The 20,901-nt window shown below is 42.3% G+C and overlaps 1 protein-coding gene across 6 annotated transcripts in view; it reads left to right on the forward strand.

Annotated features, from left to right (window-relative positions):
• The window catches only part of TMTC1 (transmembrane O-mannosyltransferase targeting cadherins 1), a 214,995-nt gene that overhangs the window by 178,034 nt on the left and 16,060 nt on the right, over positions 1 to 20,901 (forward strand). For all 6 annotated transcript variants that reach the window (XM_073222795.1, XM_073222798.1, XM_073222800.1 and 3 more), the window contains 2 exons: positions 10,373 to 10,481; positions 19,779 to 19,881. In XM_073222795.1, coding sequence (XP_073078896.1) covers positions 10,373 to 10,481; positions 19,779 to 19,881 — 212 coding nt within the window. The remainder of the gene's footprint in view (positions 1 to 10,372; positions 10,482 to 19,778; positions 19,882 to 20,901) is intronic.

Raw genomic sequence — 20,901 nt, forward strand, 5'->3', positions numbered from 1 at the left:
TTGGCATCTGTTTGCTGAGATTTTTATGTTCATAATTTACGTTCCATCTCTAACTTGTCTGTTTCATTAATGCATGTGACACTGACGTAGACTTTCACACCTTGATCACCATTTACCAACCCGACTGGGCTCCACCCCAAGGTACCCCACTGCCTTCATTCTGCTTTCCCTGCACCTGTATTTCTCAAGTCTTTTCCATTTTCAACCTTCCATTCCTACCAGGAGCCTTTTTAAGCATTTTTTTTCCTGGTCAGCTCCTCCCGACAATTGAATATTCAGGAATAAGATTTGAGCTTTGGGAGACAGCAAACTATTGCAATATCTGATATTCTTGTTGTATGTAACCCAATGCTTTTTTATTGCACCACACCCACTATAAGGCAGTTTTCTCCTCTGTTGGGAATGTACCCCTTGGACCCTCGTCCAGTCTGTCAAGAATTGGAAGTGAAAACACAAATCTAAGTAGGAATGAAACTAAACAGGATCAGGCAGCCACTTTGGAGATTCATCCCTTAGGTCTTAGAATATCTCCCAAATAGGTTCTGTTTTCCTAATAGGTACATCCTCTGTTCCCCTCTTCAGTGCCCATATACACACCCGGAAGACAGCATCATCCCATAATTTTACCCAGAAAGGCAAGTCATTCAAGGGGGATTTTTGCAGCTTTCCTGTCTCTTACCTCAAAAATTTCTTTATGTTCACAGACTCCTTGTGCTCTTCTGCAAGAGAAAGAAATGTCTTACCTCCTAAACAAGGCTAGTGCTTAGACCCATGTTTATGGGGTTTTCTTTTAACTGAGGCATAATTAACATGCAAGAAAATGCATAGACCTTAAGTGTTCAGTACAGGGATTTTTGATGATTTTACATATTCTGTTATTACCCCCAAAATAGCATATAGAACATTTCCATCACCCCAGGAAGACCCCTCATGCCTCTTTCCAGTAAATGTTCCCCTCCCCTGAGGCAGTCATTGTTCGCCAAAATTCGTGGAATGAGCCTGTTTTAAATTTCATTTAAAGGTGGTCATTTACTATGTACTTTTTTGGCATCTGGATATTTTTGCTTAACCTAACTTTTAGAGTCAACCCTGTTGTTCCATGTAACTTTTTTTGATTGTGGAGTAGTATTCCATTGTATAATAATGCCGTAATTTGCTTATCCATCTTCCTGTGGGTGGATTCTTGGTCTGTTTACAGGTTTGAGTTATGAATAGTCATGTTGTGAGTATTCATATCCCAGTCTTCGTCTATTTTTCTTGGGTAAGTATCTAGGGATAGAATTGTGAGTGTTGTTTCTTTAATATTTTAAGAAACTGCCAAACCGTTGTCCAAAGTAATTGTGTGACTTTACACTCTATCAGCAGTGATGAGAGATTCAGTTCCTTCTTACCCTAACATTTGGTGATGTCAGTCTCATCTCTTAGCCATTCGTAGGCATGAGTGTGAAATCCGAATGTGTCCTTGATTTTATTTATTTCCCCTTCCCCCTTCCATTGTCATGGGCTCTCTTTAAGTCTTCAGATTCTTACCATTCCACAAACTTGTCTTTGTCCCCGATTCCCATAGGGAATCTTTCCCAGCTCAGCCAGTCCCTCAAGTTCTCCTAACTCCTTCCTTTCTCTGATCAAAGTGCAAGAAGGACGGCGAACACCTCATGCTGCTTCCTGAGCTGTTCACTCAGCTCTTTAGTGGTGCTGCTGTCTTGAACATCAGCTGTGAATTCTGAAGCTTCAGCTCTCATTCCCCTGGATTCCTCTGAAGTGATGAGTATGACTCTGTTGACCTCCCCCGGCTTTTGAAGCTCTTTAGTTTATTGCTTGTACCGTAACACGTTATTTTTGTTTCTGCTTCCAAGATCCATCTACTCTTGTTACCCTTTCCCGTAAATGTCAGGGCACCTGAGGAATTCATTAACTATCCATTACACACACACGTAGAGCCCACATGTCTTAGCAGTAAGGACTTTCCATAATCTTGCCCCTCCCTCCTTCTTTTCTGCTTCTCTCCTCCGGTACTGTATACATTCATATTCCCAGCCAAACTGACCAAATATCAATGTATGAGAAACATACACCTGCAAACTACGTTTGAGAGAATACTACAAAGGTTTCAAAGTGGGAGCTCTTCTAGTTTTCTAAAGTATGATTTCATTTGCATTTTTATCATCTTACATGCATTGTCTGTATAAAACTGAACTATCTGGGAAATAATGGGAATGTTTACCTTTTTCTTCAAGATTTAGGGATTGTTTGTATATAAACAGATTGCGCATTGTTAAAATATTTTCATAAGCATCTCTCTCCCAAAATATTCTTCCTTCATGCTGTGATTACTAGTGAACTGAGCCTGAGCTGTTTTAAATCCGTAGTGTGGTTGGCAGGGAGGCGTCCCTTTCCTCTGTCCTTTCTTCTGCTGTGATGGCTGCAATCGGGTGGGAAGGCGGGTGGTCCTTTCTGCACAGGTGCACAGAGCAGGCTGTAAGGAACCCTGCCTCTGTTTCCCTTCTCTTGAAGGAATTGGAATGTCACAATTTTATTTCCTTGCATAAATGTTTCTGACAGATGATAAGTAGGGCAGACTGCTTTGTCAGGTACCAGAGTTTTCAGTGGTCTCCCGTGGCCTGACCATCATTTTCGCACCCCTCCCAACACTCACCAGCCTTTCCTGGCTTCATCGGCGGGTCTGGCGCCTTTAAGCACCCTGAATGACTGGCAGGGCCCTGGCAGGGCCCTCTGCCCTCACCCTTTCTGCTACCTCTTCTCCAGCTGACACTTGAATGGCTCATAACAAAGCTCTTCCTCCTGTCGGGAGCCTGCCCACCCAGGGTGGTCGCTCCCCTCCTACACACAGGGACACGGGTGAGGGAGCGTCGTGAACAGTTCGCCATGAAGCGGGACCCCTAAACCTGGGGTCTCGGTCGCATCAGGCAGCCACGCTGACCGGCTCCACGCACTCTCCTCAGGACCAGGAGCTGTTGAGCTTAGGGGGTTTGGATCTCAGCTCTCCCGTGTGGTAGCAGGTGGCCTTGCAAAAACCGTTTTACTGTGCAGTGCCTCCAACTACTAACTTAAAAAGTGGAAATAATACCAGTAACTCGGCTTTCATGGGTACTAAACACAAGACTGCATGTAAGAACTTAACATAGGATCTACCCCCAATGAAGGTGATGTAAGTTTTAGTTATTATTAATTATTATTAGTCCAAGGACATCATTTCCTGCCTCCAATTTGAAGCTCAGCTTCTTGGTATAAAATTAATTAATAAATCCAAAGTAAATGCACCTTCTATCCCTGCTGTTGAACAGCTTCAGGCAGTATTCAGCCTGCATGAAACAGGTTCCTGCTCTTGGAAGTAAGGGACGGGACCAGGTGATTCCTGTCAAGCTCTCTGACAGAACGAGTCTGTGGTTTTAACTCCGACTCCAAGTTTCTACCCTAATCTCTTAACTGAAGTTGATGTGGAAGACCAGAGGGGAACGTGGGAGTTCCTGTTCTCTTCAGAGGGAGTCCTTGCAGAAGCGCAGCCCCCCCGCCTTTGCTGAGAAATCAGCCAGGGAGGCTTCTGGTGGGAATTCCAGGTGGGAGTCGTGCTGCAGGGTGGGGGAGGAGCCGGTGGAGCTGACATCTGCTGCATCGCCCCTTGTGCCAGACACTCTGCCAAACGCACTGCCCATGTGTGGTTATCCCACCCCCGCCCCCGTACAGGAACCCGGCAAGGTAGGGCTGACTGTGCACACTTCACAGATCCAACCACTGAGGCTCATGGTTATGCAGCTGGTGAGGGCAGAGCCGGGATGTAGACAGCAGTCAGCCTGGGCCTAAAATCAGGGGTGAGCATACAACTGCATCATCAAAGCAACCCTTCATCTGTGGGGTAAATGGATCCTCACTGAATCAGGCTGTTCCCAGCCGCCCTCTTCCTCCAGACCCCAACCTGGGAGCACTGCTTCTGTCGTCACTTCCAGTCCCAGAAGAGCTCGGCATACATGGTTAGCTGCTCCTTGAAGTGATGCTGACTTGAGACTATGGCCCTCCCCTCCCCAGCCCACCTCCATGCACTCACGGGGCAGAACTGGCTCTGTACGTGCAGGAGCCAGGCCATCGGGGGCGTGTCCTGCTGCCGGCCTCCAGGACAGCGACCTCACCGAGCCGTTGATGACCTCGAGAGCCTTCCAAGGGAGCGAAGGAGGAGGGGACTCCGGACCTCACTGTACCACCTGTGTGAGGTCATTGTGTGAGCTGGGTCTCCATCTCTGCTGCTCTGTAACTACACAGTCCAAACTGCCCAGCACTCCATCCTCAGCTTCCAGCTGGGGAGAGAGGTATTAAGGCAACCAGAGCTGACCCCCAACTCCACTCAGAGTCGGGGGCACCCCAGCTGCCTCCCACTGCTGCAGTGACTTGTATCTGAAACTGCAAACCCACCTTTGCTTGGGGTGGTGTTGGGGGGTTGCTGGTGATCTCTTAATGTTGACTGTAGTGTGATTTGAATTTTAAAAAATTTGCTTTCTTTCTTCACCACCACAAAATGTCAGTTTTCCTCCACACAGTTCTCCTTTGTGGCTTCTGGAAGCAGTCAAGCAGAAAAACTAGTGTGAACACCAGTAAGGCAGATCCTATATTTCCATTGCTCCACCTAGGGATGTGCTTAATAAATTTGACGTAAAACAGATACACAGAACAGGATCCAAATGTCTCCCTTTCCTGAGCAGGAAAGGTGCTAAAGCCATAGAAAGATGTGTGCTCTGGAGTGATCGTTTCGATCAGACACTGATAATTTTTTACTTTCACAATTCAGTTTTTCAGAAGGGCTGGTAAAGCCTACCAGCACCACCCCCCGACCCCCAAATCTTCTTTTTCCTTTGTGAGAGACATCATTTTTTGATCCAGCAACAAGAAAATCTCCAACATAAGAGTAATAATTGAGAGAGCCACCCAGCACTCTCCAAGTTCATGCTGTGCTTAATGGGAAATTTTACTGCTGCCAAGTGGATTGCCAAATCCATTTATATCTGTTACTGGCATTTCCTAAATTCTCCCAAAATGTCAATACTTTTTCAAAGCAAGCATCTGCTTTCAGTTTAAGCAAATGTGTCATGAGATTCGAGACAGGAATCCAAAAAGTTTCCTAAACTGACAATCTTAACAGGTCCTTAATTACTAAAAGAAAATATGGTGAAGCCTTATTTGCTTTTGCTAAGTATCTGTCATTGAGACAGAGCCAGGAAAGTGAGATGATGCGAATGTTTTTACTTAACATACAAGAAAAATAGACCCACTGCTGTGTAACCAGAGAGAAAATTCCCTGTGAAACTACAAGTGTTTAATGGCAAAATTTGCACATTATGGAGAAGATCTAATTTCTACTTAATGTTTCCCTCACGAAATCAGTGATGAAGATGTTATTGGTCCCAGGAAGCCCTTCTAAGGAATTTTAGCCTTTGGAAGTTCCTGGGGGAAACTTAAGAGGGTGGAGTTTGGCTTACAGAGTATCAGATTTTTATTTATGTTGTAATGCCCATATGGATAACACAGGAGCTAAGACTTAGACGCACAATAGAGGACCTTCACAACGGAGCGTCTGTGAGAGAGAAAGCTGCCTTTTCCCGCTGCAGTGTTTCCCAGTGCCCCCCGCTGCCCACCCCACTGCAGCCTCCCCGCATCCGCCAGCATCCAGAGGTAGCCATCATCCAGGGAGATCAGCCGGCCACCGTCATCTTTCTCCTTGACTCCAGTTGTCCCAGGAAGTCTTCATTCTCCTTTTTTCTTAAGCTTTCATCATCCTGTTCCATTTAGCCTTCTATCAAGGATCAGTTGCTCAGGAATCCCACATAGTAACCAGGGCAGAGTCTTAAAGTGGGAGCTGAAGACCATCCTCAGGAGAATCTCCTGAGAAGCATATTAAACATAGTGATTCCTGGGCCCCACCCCAGACCTGCTGAATCTTATGAGGCCTGGGCTCCCACATGTTACCAAGCACCCAGTGATTCTTAAGCACTAAAATTTGAGAACTGTTGATCTAAGGGAAAAGTGAAGACAAAATACTTTAGGTCATGGGGGATACCAGCCATCAGCTGGTGACTTTTTGGCATTTAAGGAAATGCAGGGTGCTGAGAGGCAATACAGACACAGTGCCTAAGCCCGGAGCAGTGGTTCTCCCAGCTTCCCTCACCTCCCAGGGATCCCTCATAGTAGCATCAAAGCTGTTTGAATTCCCTAACAGAAGCCCTGTGTCCCGTTTCCAGAGGGATTCCGATTGTTCCTCTCTGTGCCTCCTGCCTGAAGGTGTGCCCGTGGCTGATTGGAGAGGTGTATGCTGAGGTTTGATTTATCTATTTGTTCAGTTACTGTCTACTTAACTCAAGTTTTTCTGTGTAATTCAGAGAAACAACCTGTGGGCATGGTGCTTTAAATCACGTGCTTGGTCAGTTCAGAGGCAAATGTTATCTTCCTATTTTTCCCCTTTCGAATTGACCTGTCGTTCAGTCTGAACGGTAACAGAGTAGCCTTACATGGATGGGCTGACACTGATGATAGGCTTCTGGTTTCCTTTAATTAATTGACTTATTGTAGCACCAAAAATGGATGCATTAGGAAGTTTTAATACTGTGTGCTGCTGGCCCAGGGATGAGCTGTACTTTTAGAGTACATAGAGAATTTCCATTAAGATGGGAATTTGAAACTTGGATTTAGACGGAATTAAGACAGAATTCTGTTTGAAATTTTCCACCTCTCATTCTGTATCTCTTTAATGGAAATAACTGCTGCAACCTTTCTTTTCTAAGAAACTCTTGTGGCTTTGCTAAAGAAAAGGCTCAAAATTGCTTCTGATTCTTCCTTGCCTAAATATAATAAAGGTGACTTTAGCAATCACCCCTACAAGATGCTGATGCCCTCCTTTGTGGCTGTCCATCAGCTGAGTGGATTCTGAACTATCCGTCTGCCATTTAGGCCTCCCCCACCTGGGGTTTGCTTAAAATGAGGGGAACTGACTGCGTGCTGCTGATGTTAGTTTACATTTAGTGCAACATATTATTTGATGTATTTAGTGGTCATTATTATATTAAAAATCTATTACATAATCAGAGGATATCACACACAGTATGTTAAAAATATGGTAGAGGAATAATCAGTCTGATATCCAACCTTCATATTTTGTGAATAGTTTGAAATGGGGAAGTATATTGCTTCTGAGGGAATTTCAAAAACACCACATTCTCCTTTATCTTAAAAATTAAAGAAGAGGGAGATAGATTTTTAATGGGTGATTGTAGAACATTAAACTAGTGAAATAAAAGCCAAAACATACATAGTACCAACTATGTGCCTGAGACAAAGAGGTCAGGTGACTTACCTAAGGAAACACGAGTAGTCAGTGGCAGAAGGATAGTCCGAACCCAGTCTTCTGGTTTTTGAATCTGTGCTTTTAACTGCTGTGCAGAGTCAGGTAGAGAAGCTGCTTAGCAGGGCCTGAGAAGCAAGAAGTGCTTGATAAATAGAAACTATGCTTACAGTTTTCTTATGATTTAAAGCTTGGGATTCTTCTGTCTTCCTTAGGATCACTTCTATAATATTAAAAGAGCTGTAGAAACAGATATGAAGTGGACAGTTATCCTTCTCTGTCAAATATTATTAGAGTATTGCAATGCTTATTTAAGGAGATTTACAAAGATCTGGGAATAAAGGAAATTGTAAAACCATGGCTTTAAAAAAAAAATAAAATGAGCAATTATTGAATTTCTGTTATATGCAGATCACTGTCCTAAATTTATTGACTTTTCTTCTATGTACAGATTACTGGGATAAAAGAAGCAAAATTAATAAGACATGGGTCTTGCCTGAGAAGGAGCTTAAAACCTAGTAGTGCTCACAGAGTGCTAATGTTTAAGACAGTAAATACAGAAGTTCCGGGTTTGGCCTGTCAGTGGAACAGGCTAGATCTGAAGTTCTGCATTAGAACCTGGGGTGGCAGCAGCTGTGTGCTGGGGGACAGAATACCCGAGCTTTCCAAAGCTCAGTGTTTTATTTCGTTGGGGTGGTGGTTACTGATTATTGTTTTCCAAGTGGAGAGAATTATATCAATTCATTATGCTTAAGGAGAATTAAATAATGCAAAGGAATCACTTAGTCTGTCCGCAGCAGAGCATAAATGTACAGCAAATAACTGTTGGGAAATGTGAGGCTTTAAACACATGCCTGCACAGGCAGACTTGCACCCCCTGCAGGAGGCAGTGGCGGGGGCCCAGCTGCTGTTTCAGGGTCTGGAAGAAAAGCGAGCTCGAGCCCAGTTACCTCCCAGAATGAAGAGCTGAAGAACACAGGGCAGCTGCCCCTTTGGGGGCCAGAACAGGGTGTCCAGACAGCAACTCCCCTATCATCTTTGTTCTTAATGGAGGTACAAGAAGCAATCAAAAACGTAAGACAGGTAGCATATGTATGTTTTTTAATTTTGAGACATGTAAGGGCCGTATGAGGAGTTCATACTCTGATGACACTTCCTTGAATGGGTGGGTGAAGGAAGGTCTCACAGGGGGAGCAGAGTTTGACAGGAAGGGAGAGGTGGGCCAGCTGTGAGCGGCACAGCAAGAGGGCCAGGCCAGAGGCCCAGAACTGGGCGGAGGCCTTCCTTTCTGCTTAGGATCACAGCAAATCACCAAGGCCCTCTGAGTCTCATTTTCCACTACTGTAAATCCAGAAGGAGGATTATATCCATAGTTCTCAAATCTGGACGGCTGCCACATTCCTATGGAGAGCTGTGTACTGAAAGGCCCAACCTGAGAACACGAAGGTCTCTTTAAAGGCATCCCAAGTGCGTACAGTACAGTGAGGGTAGAGAAGGTGCAGTTGGTCATCTCTCAAGTTCTGTAGAATAGATGCCAGAGGCGCCCAGTCTGGCTGGATTACTGGGCACCTGGGTATCTGTGGAACATCAAGTCAGAGCCACACTGTAGAGCGTTTTAAATCAAGAGTCTATCTCTAGGCAGAGGGCATTAACGAAGATTTTTATGTAAGGGAATGTGCCGAAAGCAATGCTCTTGAAGAAAAGCATCCTCGAGATTCTGTAGGTTGTAAAAGGAGAAGAAAGATCTAGAAACAGCTTGTGAACTAGGGATGTGACCTAAGATGTTAGCAAGCAAAACTGAGTAAGGTGCACTGAGACCACCATAACCCATAGAATTATAGGAATTTTGCCCCTGTTTTTAAATATGGGATAATTAGTAGAGAAACATGGGCCGTAAGGTGGATATGAGAATGGGATGCTACTGAAATCAGAACCCCCTAAATGGGAAGTCCAGTTCCCATGTGGCAGCCTCCTTACAGTGTGACCAAGGAAGGGTCTATGTAGGTGAATTAGCAGCTGTAAATTTTCACATCAAAACCTCACCTATTCCATAAGCTCTCACAAAAGGCTGAGCAAACCAGAGACTACGGAAGAAAGATCTCTTTCCTACTAGTCCTCTCCCTAGGAGAGGACAAAATGACTGCTTTATCGATTTCTTGGGCTTTCATAGAAAACATTAAGAAATAGCTATTAAGCTATACCTGATTCTGGTTGGTATCTAATGGCTCTCAAGGAGTCCCAGGGTAAAGCAGTTACCGAGGAAAGCAGGGCCAAAAGGAAATGTCCTGTCTGCCCACGTCTTTGCATCTTGCAATACTAAATGAGATTACATGATGAGGCATTTTTCTAAAAGTGTCCCCTCAAGAGATTAACAGGTAGTTTCCATAAAGAACCCAAGTTCCCTGTCAGTCACTTTGATGCTTAACTTCCCCATTGTGTCCCATGCAATAATAATATGGTGATAACATAGCTGGTCATTCTTTGCCAGCCGGTAGCCACAGTGTTTTATAATTTCACAAGTTATGTACAAAATGTATCTCTCTTTGACATAAGGGCAAAGATGAGCATGGGCAGTGTGTCTAGCTTGTTCCTGATTGGCGGCCCAGACCCTCTTAGGAGCCCGACCTGTGGTGGTGTGTTTAGTGTGGGTTCTCGAATTATTGCCAGCTGGCTCTTATGCCACCCCAGTAATGTCCCCAGATTGCTCCTCTGACAGTGGGACTTCCTGGTTACCAAACTTACAAAATATTAAGAAAAACTCTCAATAAGGGCAGGAAATAGACATAGAAAAATCAGAGAGCAACCTGCAGCATTGTTTACATCGTAACATCTCTTTGCATTGAGAATTCAGAGACAAGAGAGAAACTGTTCGGACCTTGAGACAGTCTGGTTTAATTCATTTGCAGTAAAATCCAGAGTGAATCAGCCAGTCTTTACTAAAAGACATGAGATGTTAAAGTCTAATCAGAGGATTTTTTTAGAAATGTTATTAAAAGATATTTTTTCTTCCCTTTTTATTATATTCTACAGGTCCCAGGAGAAAAAAGAAGAGGCAGTCACCTTACTGAAGGATTCCATTAAATATGGGCCAGAATTTGCAGATGCATATTCAAGCTTAGCTTCATTATTGGCAGAGCAGGTAATTGTTTCTATTTAATTTCACATAATATTTTTTTAAAACTTCGACTGTTGAATGTGTAAATTAATATAATACAGATTCTTGTACTGATGGTTTAATTTGTAAACTCCTATCAGGCAATAATCTCTTTGTCAGTTTTTTTTCTTACAGAAATCACAAGCCTGGTTTTCTCTGTCATTCTCTGTGTAGTGTAGGTGACTTTTGGGTAAATATACCATTCTAGACCTTTATCTATTCTCTGCACTTTGGGACAAAAATCTGTCAAGAACAATATGCAACATTTGCTGGTTTTATTACTGTTTACTTAATCATACTTTTCTGGGGAATTGTTAATAGACTAAGATGTCAGAACTCAGTATGGGACCAGTTACCAATAATCATATAGATCCTGCGTCTCCATTCTTCTTAGAAGATCACAGAGGCTTGTAGAACAAGCTCTGAAAAGAAAACATCCCTTATGGCATAAAACAGAGGGACATTTTTATTCCCCTCCTTCTCTTCATTTGTGTCTAAATGTCCTTTTACCTCCTTGCAGTGTCCTGGATGTACGTCCCCTGCTGTGGGGTAAAAATGTAAATTGTCATCTCTAAATTCACAATGTAGTTTCGTTGGCAGAGTGTAGTGTCCTCAGGAGAGATTCTGCCACCACGCGATTGCCAGGTTGTCTTTAGAATCAAACTCGACACCTCTGAAAGGCACCCTGTAGCATTCAGTTGGCTGAAATATAATCAACGATTTGCTACTGCACCTCAGTTACATAGGTGTGTAATTCACATTCAGGAAACTTGAGAGGTTTCACCAACAGCAAAATCAGGACATTCTGTGGGGTCATTTTTTCGAGTGCAAAACTAAGAAGTCTAAGGATAGCTGCAGGAAGCCATGTCCATTTGTCACCCTAAAATGAATGATACTGGTTTGTTAGCACCCACGTGGTGCTCTGGCTCAGAATGGAGATGCAGTCAACTGAAACCCCAAAAAAATGTGGATGCTTACAATCTAGGTCTCACTCATTCTGCAAGCAACTTTTTATAACCTGAATGAAAGGATTCATCTCTATCTGCATTTAATTTCAGCTTCTTTATATCGGTTTGAAATGTCAGGTGTTCTAGGACTTTATACTCCTTTTTTTCTGCCATTAGTTATATTAACTCTTCTTTCCAGATAACTTCACTTGGCAAATTGAATAAGAATAGTTTCTAGTTACTTATTTATATTTTTGATAGACAACGCTGGAAAGATTAGTAGTAGCTAAAAGTTCATTCTGTATGTAGAATCTTCTCTCCAAGTTGACTTTTATTTTAAACAAGTCTCTTCTGGTACAAGTTTTCAACATTTGATTAACTTATCAAATTATATTATCATCTAGCTCATCTCTCTCAGTCAGTCTTGTCTACAAGGGTGTCGAGGCACTTTGTCAGATACCTGCTGAAATCCTCCCCCTGATCTAATTTGTGATTCTATCCAAAAAAATGGAAATGGGGTTCATTTGGTGTGCCTAGCTCTTACTGTAAGCATGCTTCAGGCTGTTGTCACGGTGTCCCATCCTCACTGCCAGTAAAACCATGAGGTTAATAATCCTTTCTAGGATTTGTCTGGAGCTAATATTGTGTTCCTTACCCTGCTGGAACCTGCCGGTAGCAAGTAATGCTATTTAGACACAGCAGAGGATCTGAGAAGAGGAAATTTGACAAATAGGTTAATAAGTTGAAAGACATTACATCGTGGATTATATTAAGGTCCACAATAGAGCCTAAATTTGAAACTGATAGATGGTGGGAAGCAAAGGGAAGCATCTGAGGGAAGGTTTTTAAAACCTGTGAGGAAGAAAATCCTGTGGAAATATGTGGGATAGTCTTGAGGGGCTTTTGAATGCACCCTAGTATGGGTAGTTAAGAGCCTTGTTTCAGGAAGCGAGTGTGGGAATGGGTGGACTCTCCTGTGGGAAAAGAATCCTTTGTATTTAGAGACTGTCTCCATGCGAAAGCTGAAAGGAAAAGAAAAATAGAAAATGATAACTCCAGGGCAGAGGGTCTAACAGGCTGAGAAGACACGGGGCCACTGAGAGCCACGGGGAAGCCAGGATATTAGGAAGGGAAAAAATGAGATCAGCTTCAATATTTTTTCCAATTACACAAGTAGTATTTATATACATGGAAAGTGTGGAAAAATCATAGAAAATAAAATAGACCCTTCATCCATAATATAATACACGGAACAACAAATGCTGTCATTTTGCTAATATCCTGCAGGTCATTTTAATACACTTACTTTGTTTTCAAACTGACATTCATCTATAGTTTGTATCCTGTTCTTTTCACTTGCCATTAAATTATACATAATATTGTATGTATTTTCATGGTGCTAAATGGCCTTTATAAATACCATTTTAATAACTATTTGCCAGTTTATCAAAGTACTGCCTTGTAATTTACATAATAATACCCCAGATGTTGGTCATTTGGGTTCCTCTGCATTTCTGTGTATGTATGTATGTGTGGCACTGAACATTTCCTTCCTTACGGCTTTTTTAAACAGGATTTTGAATCATTTCTAATGACAGCTTCCTGGAAGTAGAATTCCCACAGCAGCATATTTCATTGAGATACGTCACTGCATTTCTTTCCAAGAGTGGTATCGATGTGGTCTGCCCCCAGCCGTGTACAACCTTTAAGTCTTGAATGTTAGTGGGACATTTGAATGAAAGAGCATATGGACAGATGACAGTGAGAGAGATGAGGGCTGTTAGGACTTCAAATAATGAAACCATACCATGAGTAGGTGCGTTCCCTGAGGGGAAGATGAAGAGTAGTGTAAGGGGGGAAAAATACCTTAAAGAACTTTTTCCCTTTCTCATTTTACAGATAAAAATGCAAGGTGTGCAGAATTCATTTTTACCTTGTTGATATCTATTAATTCATCAGGCATCAGATTAAAGGTCACTCTTGGGCCACTGTCCCCGCTCCCTGTATGCCCCTTCTCACATCAGGGTAGGTCCCTATAACATTCCCACTGGTACTGCCCGAGGTCACACAAATAACTAATGTCAAGAGCAAGACTAGAGCCTGCTCTTCACTGTATGACCCTGGGGTCCCGTGATTGGACGGTGGCAATAGGCCATAGTCAGTGAGGTTGGGTGTGGAAGGGGCAGGAAGAAAGAAGAGTATAGAGGGAACCAGCAGGTGAGTTGTCATAGAAATTAGATACTTACACGAAACCAGGAAATTGATGCCCACTGTATGTCCACTGCAGCAAGAAAATAAAAAAGAAAAGACAAAAGAAAATCTCAGATTCAGTCAAGGTGGTCTCTAGCTTACCATTCTCTCCTGGTTCTCCATTAGCATTCAGAACTGGCTCTACTCCAGCTTCACCGATAAGATTATAAACATTTATAAGTCCACCATCACTTTTAACCAGCCCTCTCATGCCATAGATTATATAGCTTGCATTACACTCACAGTAAAGGAAATAAAATGAACATTGTCTATGACTCCGACCCACTGTAAATTATTGCTGGCCCTAGGTTTATAGCCTATTGAAAAGCTCAATTAATTAATTTGATAACACTTAAAATAAAATATTTTCCTTTTATGTATTTGAGGATATGATTTCACCTGATACAAGAATGAACAGAAGATTGGAATAATAAAATATAAGTTAAGAAGTTTAGTCCAAGAGTGAGAGTCCCAGAGTCAGTGTCTCTCTTGCCCCAAATGCCATGTTTTGGGTAAAATTAGCCACGTATAGTATTGCATGCATGGCCAGGGCAACTTGAACTGGAACCTACCTTAAGAATTTACTGATATAATTATTCAGCACATATTTATTGAGCACCTAGGTACCACCAAACATTAGAGATTGTTGAACTGGCAGGATGTGGGCGTTATTCTCATGGAGCTTAGAGCCTAGAAGGGAAGGCTACCCCTCAGCAAGGAATTACGGCTTCCTCCCCAATATCTAACACAATTTTGGCAAATGTGCAAAAAGCAATTACCAGTGGGAATGTTATAGGGACCTGACCTGATGTGAGAAGGGGCTTACACGGAGCGGGGACAGTGACCCAAGAGTGACCTTATAATCTGATGCCTGATGAATTTATAGATATCCACAAGGTAAAAAGGAAAAGGAAAAGCTATCTGGTGGAGAAAATGGACCATGTGAGGGCTTGGGGGTGGGGAGCAGTATGGTTCTTTCCTTTAACAGAAAGTTCCGTGCCTGGAAGTGCAGAGAATCAGGACCACGTGGCATGAGCAGAGTCCGGAGGTGGAGGAGGCTGCAGGTCTCCGCCAACGTGGGTCTCTCCAGCCTCCTGGCCTCCTGACAGTGTTACTCACCGTGGTTGCTTAGTCTTGTCAGACTTCCAGCTGGGCTTTTGTTTTATGATCCACTGCCTTTCCTCTTCAAAGTGATTTCTTTCTCTTGTACATGAATCGTGACAGAGAGTTGTTGATCTCAGTCTGCTGAGTGATAAAATAGTTCAGGATCGTGAATACCTACGCTTTCCTTGGTGAGGAGGAGTGCCAGGTTAATTGATTCCTTTCAGCTGAATGAGAAAGAGAATTGGACATCCGAGGCTGATAGCACATTCCTCGTACGTGTCCATCTTGATGGCTGACGGGTGGACGAACTCTTTTGTAAAGAAAATAAAAGCAAAGGAGAGGCTGAGAAAATAAGCATCTCTGCCTTGTGTTTTGATGAGTTTCTCAGAGAAGTTATTGACATGAGTTCAAATGTCCACTGGTCCTAAACTTCCCAGATTTGTAAAGGTAAATAAAGTCATTTGGCTACTGGGGAGATACCTTATGTGTGCTCATGGCATTGACCAGAGGGAAAGGACCTCCGGACAGCAGTTCAGATGAGTGACCGTTGTATCAGGCTGCTGCCGTGTGAGACCAGGTTTTCTTCACGTACTTCAAACATACAAAAACAGGTTAGCACCAAAGTAGGAGAGTCCACCTATCTTCCATTAAGCCAGGCATTAAGGAGATTTTCAAAAACAGAAAATAATGCCACTATTCTCACCAGTTTCTTTTTTTGCTTTGGAAAATACACCTTTTTACAGAAAGGTGTTGTGTTTGAACCTATTATTTTAAACTAAGAAATGTTTTAAAATTTTCTCAGCTTCATTTCTCTTGGGGTAGATGTGGATAAGTGTAATCCACACAGACTTTTTGGGGTCCTTGGTCATTTTTTAGGGTGCAAAACTAAGAAGTCTGAGGATAGCTGCAGGAAGCCACGTCCGTTTGTCCTCCTGGCTGCTGCAACTTGAACGATAAGAAGTGTTTTCCAAACACATCCATTGGCCCAGCGGAGTAAATCACAGTCAGGGGCACTTCTTCAGAAGACCCACTGTTCACTTGTCCCTTCCTTGAGGTACAAAACCATATTGGGTAATCACAGCATGTAAAAAGTGGAGATGTTGACTGTGTTTTTATCTGTCCCCCAAGGGCAGCTGATTCCCATCCCACCAAAAATGCTTCTGAGCCTTGGAGGGGAGGATCCCCTGCTGCATGCGGCCTGTCACTCACCGCTGCTCGTAAAGGCAGTCTCATGCAGAGGACACAGTGTTCAGGGACTCTGCTTACGGCCGACGGTATTATTTGTCAAGACCACCCTCTGGGCCACAAGCATTTTTAACTAAAGTTGTCCTATAAATAGCTTATATCCATTCCCTTTGGGTCACACGAATCCGTGTAGATGAGGAATGATCAGCGTAGGTCAGAACATGTAGCTGGATGAGGTAAATGAAAGTGAGTGCTTGAAACTGAGCTTCAGGCATGAAGTGCTACTACTTTTTAAGATATGTGCATTGTCCTTTCCAGAGAAAGTGGAATTTATTTTACCTGAACACCTGGAAGGTATTTTTCCCCTGCAGTGGTGGGTCCCTCTCATTATTGAATGAGTGGAGTTAATCATTCCTTGAAGTTTACAGCCAAGGGAAAAGAAAACAAAGGTAGATATTGAAGACATTTTTTGTAGGATTGTGAGGCTGCCCTTTAGGGTTACCAAGGACACAGGGTTGTGATCACTTGTTCTTGACAGACATGGTCTTTTAAATCCCATTACTTCCTTGGACTTTGAAAATTGCATATCTAGTGGGAACCCAGCTCATATGCACAAAAGAGAAGTTTTAGATGAAAAAGGTGGTCTCTGCCTATTTTGGAACAGCATGAAAATGGGAAAAAAGTACAATTAAGTCAGGCAAAACGGTAATTGCACTTGAAAACCATTGTTAACTGTTGTATTTGACTTTAAAAAGTTAGAATATGAGGACATCTGTTTTCTTTCTTTCAGAAAAAAACACCTTTCAAGTCTCCACAGTTAAGTTATAATGATGTTTTTAAGATGTCAAGTAAACCATCGTTTTTTTCAAGCACATCGTTAAATTGCACAGCTGCTGGAGTTAATGGCAACCAGCATTCTTGGCGTTTGGATCATGACAAGTGTAGAGAAGCTAACCCTGAGTCCGAGAGTCACTTCTGGTTGCCTCCCAAGTACCTTGGGCCTCTCCTCCCGTGACACTGTCACAGCACAGCGTCTTGTACACAGTGCAGTGTCTCCTTGTCTGCATCCCAAGGGCGATAGCAATCCACTCTATGCTTGGCACGTATATGGTGCTCATGAAACATTTGTTGAGGACTCACATGGATATCCAAAAGTGTAGTTGTTTCTTTTGAATGCAGAGACACCATTGTGTATTTCCAGAAATACAGCTTTTTTTCAGAGCCTTCCAACTGCCCGATGTCCACGGAACACCCCGTTTTGTTCTCTGCCCCCGTATAGGTATGAGATTTGGGGCAAGTCTCTTTACCAAGTTGTACCCAGGTTTCTTCATTTGTTAAAAATGGTGGTAATTAGCATCTATCAATATTCTTTCCAGTGCTAATGTTCTTTTATTTTCTCTGCTGAAAATCTCATCCATTGTACTTTAATAATTACTTTTTGAATTTTGATTTTACTTGAACTATGTTAGTGTGTTTTTAAAGTGCCACGTGACAAAGAAAATAGGGTCCTTTGAAAACAAAGAAGGCATTAACGTCAAACACCAACTCTGGTCAATCAGTAATACAGGAAACTCAAGATTTTCAGGAACTGATTACCCGGCTTTGGATTAGCCAGGGTATTCTTTTCTGGTTGCCTTGAAGATTTGCAGTGTTAATTGACGTCTGTATCAGATGATTAAGAAAAATTAAAAGGAAAAACACTGAAGTTAATTATCTTTCACTTAGAGTTAATTAAAGAGGTGTGATAGGAAAGGAACTTGAAACTTGATTAATATGCCACTTAGACAGGGTCATGATGCCTGTGTGGCCACAGTAACAACTGTGGGACACCTGAGCTCTAGAGCAGCCACACTTAACCTCTTTAAAGCACCACTCACACTACCGTGTGCTTGTTAGTTCGTTTGCCTCTGAGCTCCTTAGACGGAGGTGTTTAATCATCTGTGTGTCTCTATGGCATGTTAACACTAATAGTACTTCAAGTAATAATTATAAGGATAATGACTAACATGACAACGTACTAAGCATTGTTCTAAACGCTCCACACATTTCAGTCCGTTTAATCCTTGTAACAACCCTAGGAGATACAGGTACTGTTATCATCCCTATCTTACAGTTGGGCACGGAGAGGGGAAGTAGGGTCATGCAGACAGTAAATGGTGGGGCTGGGATTCCAGCCCATGTAGTCAAGTGCAGGCAGCCCCCTTTGTAACCACCGTGCTGTACTCTATAGCCAGCGCACTAAACGTGCACTGAATGGCTGGGTAAATGAGGAAATAGCCAGTGGCACGCTGTAGCTATTGATTTTATTGGCATCTTATATAGTTTCTGTTCTGTCTCCACTTCTCACACACACGCACACAAATTGTCAGTTTTACAATGGATGATATCTCCACAAAACTTTTTTTCTCGTCCATAGGTTGAGAGATTATTTTGAGACTTTCATTCATCTTTACCTTTTCTGAATTTGAAACTTCGCTGTTTGGCAATAAAAAAACATATTTTTAAGAAACGTGGATCCCTAGCTTGCTGAGCTGTGGATTTATAAATCAAATAAGTGAAATTTGTCAAATTCAAACCACACTTTGTTTCTTAAATGATTATTAAATGTGTGGATTCAAAGGGATAGATAGCATTGGTGATTCTACAGTGGGTAAAAAGCGTCTTTATCTTTCTGGGTCAAATCAAATTTAGGCTTCTTGGCTTATTGCTCAGAACTCAGTGCATTCACGAGCTTAAGGCATCATGTCTGAGAAAATTGATGTTGTACATTCCCTTTCTGTGTGTCTGGCTGAATGCATAGTAGTAGTAACTTGCGATAAAATTGTGGAAAATGTCCATGCTCAGAGAATATAGTAAAGGAAAAGTTTACTGTGGCAAGTCATTTCCTCTTACCTGGCCTTCCCAGCAGTACCAGGAAACTAGGAGATTGTTAACGTGTGAATAACTTAGAATCTGGGTTGCTTTGATTCACTAAGTAGGCTTTAGCTTCTATTCTGTGAAAGAAAGTGCAACATGACAATCTCAGATGGCTGTGAAACATGGACCTAATAGCTAATTCAGAATTATTTGCATGTCAAAGTGCCCCTTTAGGTAGCAGACCAGGGCAATTAGAAAATGGTGCATCAGAGATCTGGCCACTGATCTGGGCTCACCACAGAAGTCGGAGTTGAGGGGACATACATTCCTGTTGCAGGGAACAGCCCAGAGGTGGAAGACACAGGCTGGATCAGAGAAGCAGTGAAAGTTAGGTGGGCTATGGAAATATTTCTTGTAAAAAAAGGAAAGGCAAAGCCCTTCCAGAATCTGCGTCAGCCTCCCTGTCCACTTCCCTGAGAAACCTCACCCAGATCAGCCACACCTCGTAGGCAAAGAGGATGCTAGTCAGGAGGACAAATGGCCAGCCTCCCTGCCTCCAGTCAGACTGTCACCTCAGGTGATAGTCCTGTATAGAGGCATCACTCGTCTTATTCAGACAGTTACTGGGGTGAAGGGCATCCCATTCAAACAACCGTTTTGATGCTTTTACCACCTGTAGGGCAAATCCTTCCGGATGTCCCTTCTTCGTAAACTTCACTCCATTGGCCATAAAGAAACTAAGTGCCGATGAATTGGAGGTATTTGTGCGGATAGGATCAACATGAACTCAAACAAAGCGCACCAGGTTGGCCCTCAGGGTCCTTTGCACAGTAAATACTCAGCAAATACCTTCTGCTTTTCCCACTTTATTCAGGCTGTTGTTGATTTTTTTTTTTTTTTAGCTTTCTCATTTATTGTTTTTCTTTGTTCTCTTTTAAAGGAGAAAGTCAAGGAAGCAGAGGAAATATACCAGGCTGGAATAAAGAACTGTCCAGACAGCTCAGACTTACATAACAACTATGGGGTTTTCTTAGTTGATACTGGTAAGTACAGTTAAAGAGAACCTTTTCTGCTGAGATTAGATGATGCTACCTATCAATCAAAATGGCCATCACCCAAATAATACCTCACAGATAGTAAGCCCTGGGCTTCTCATTTTACAGTAGGAACGTCACACTATTGACAGTCACGTTGGGGATGTCATTTCTCTTAATCTTCAAGCTCAGTTTAGTAAAATATGCCCAGTCCTTATATCTCTGAAACTCCTCGGGTAGGAGGAAGTAATCTTGATGAATGAGTCTTTTCTGAGTATCATTTGTACAAGTTCATAAATCTATGGCGAATGCTCCTCAGCAGTGATACAGGACCCTGAATCTAGTTACCAGTAAAGGGCAAATATTTCCCTCCAGCTGATAAGAAAAGACTCTAGAATTGTTTCATTGTTCTTAATTAGTATACATGATAGAAACTGTATTATTACAATTGGTAAAATACTCTTCTATGACAATTGCTCTATAAAATACACTTACTCCATCTTATTTAATACGAGAATTTACTGGGTAGGGAGTCTGTTTTCTTTTTGATTTGAATCTCATATACTGTTAGCATGTTATGAATACTTAGAATGAAAAGATATTTGAATTTAATGCAAAGGCACAGTTGTGTTTTCATTGATCGTTAGACTATCTGCTTTGCAAATTCCATTTTAATTATTTTGTCCATATGAGATGCCAGAAAGGGTTTTGTTTTCTAGGATATTTAAAGTTTTTCTGTTTTATAGAATATAAATCTGCATTCTGATTCACTTAGGAAACGTCCATTATTTTTGCCTGTAAGATTGTTTTATGCTGCCACCTGCTGGTTCACAAGCAACATAATAATAAATCAGGTGTAAAGATCAAAAAACCAGGAGAGACCTCCACTTGGCCTGGCCTGGCCTTTCTTCTCTTAACCACGAACAATCGTACACCGTCGTCTAACCCCCCAAAATCTCACTAACCACACTACATCTCTTCCTGCCACTCCCTTTGTATTACAGTTTTCATACTGGTAAAATTCCCTGT

This window comes from Manis javanica, chromosome 15 (assembly GCF_040802235.1).
Source record: "Manis javanica isolate MJ-LG chromosome 15, MJ_LKY, whole genome shotgun sequence".
NCBI lineage: Eukaryota > Metazoa > Chordata > Mammalia > Pholidota > Manidae > Manis > Manis javanica.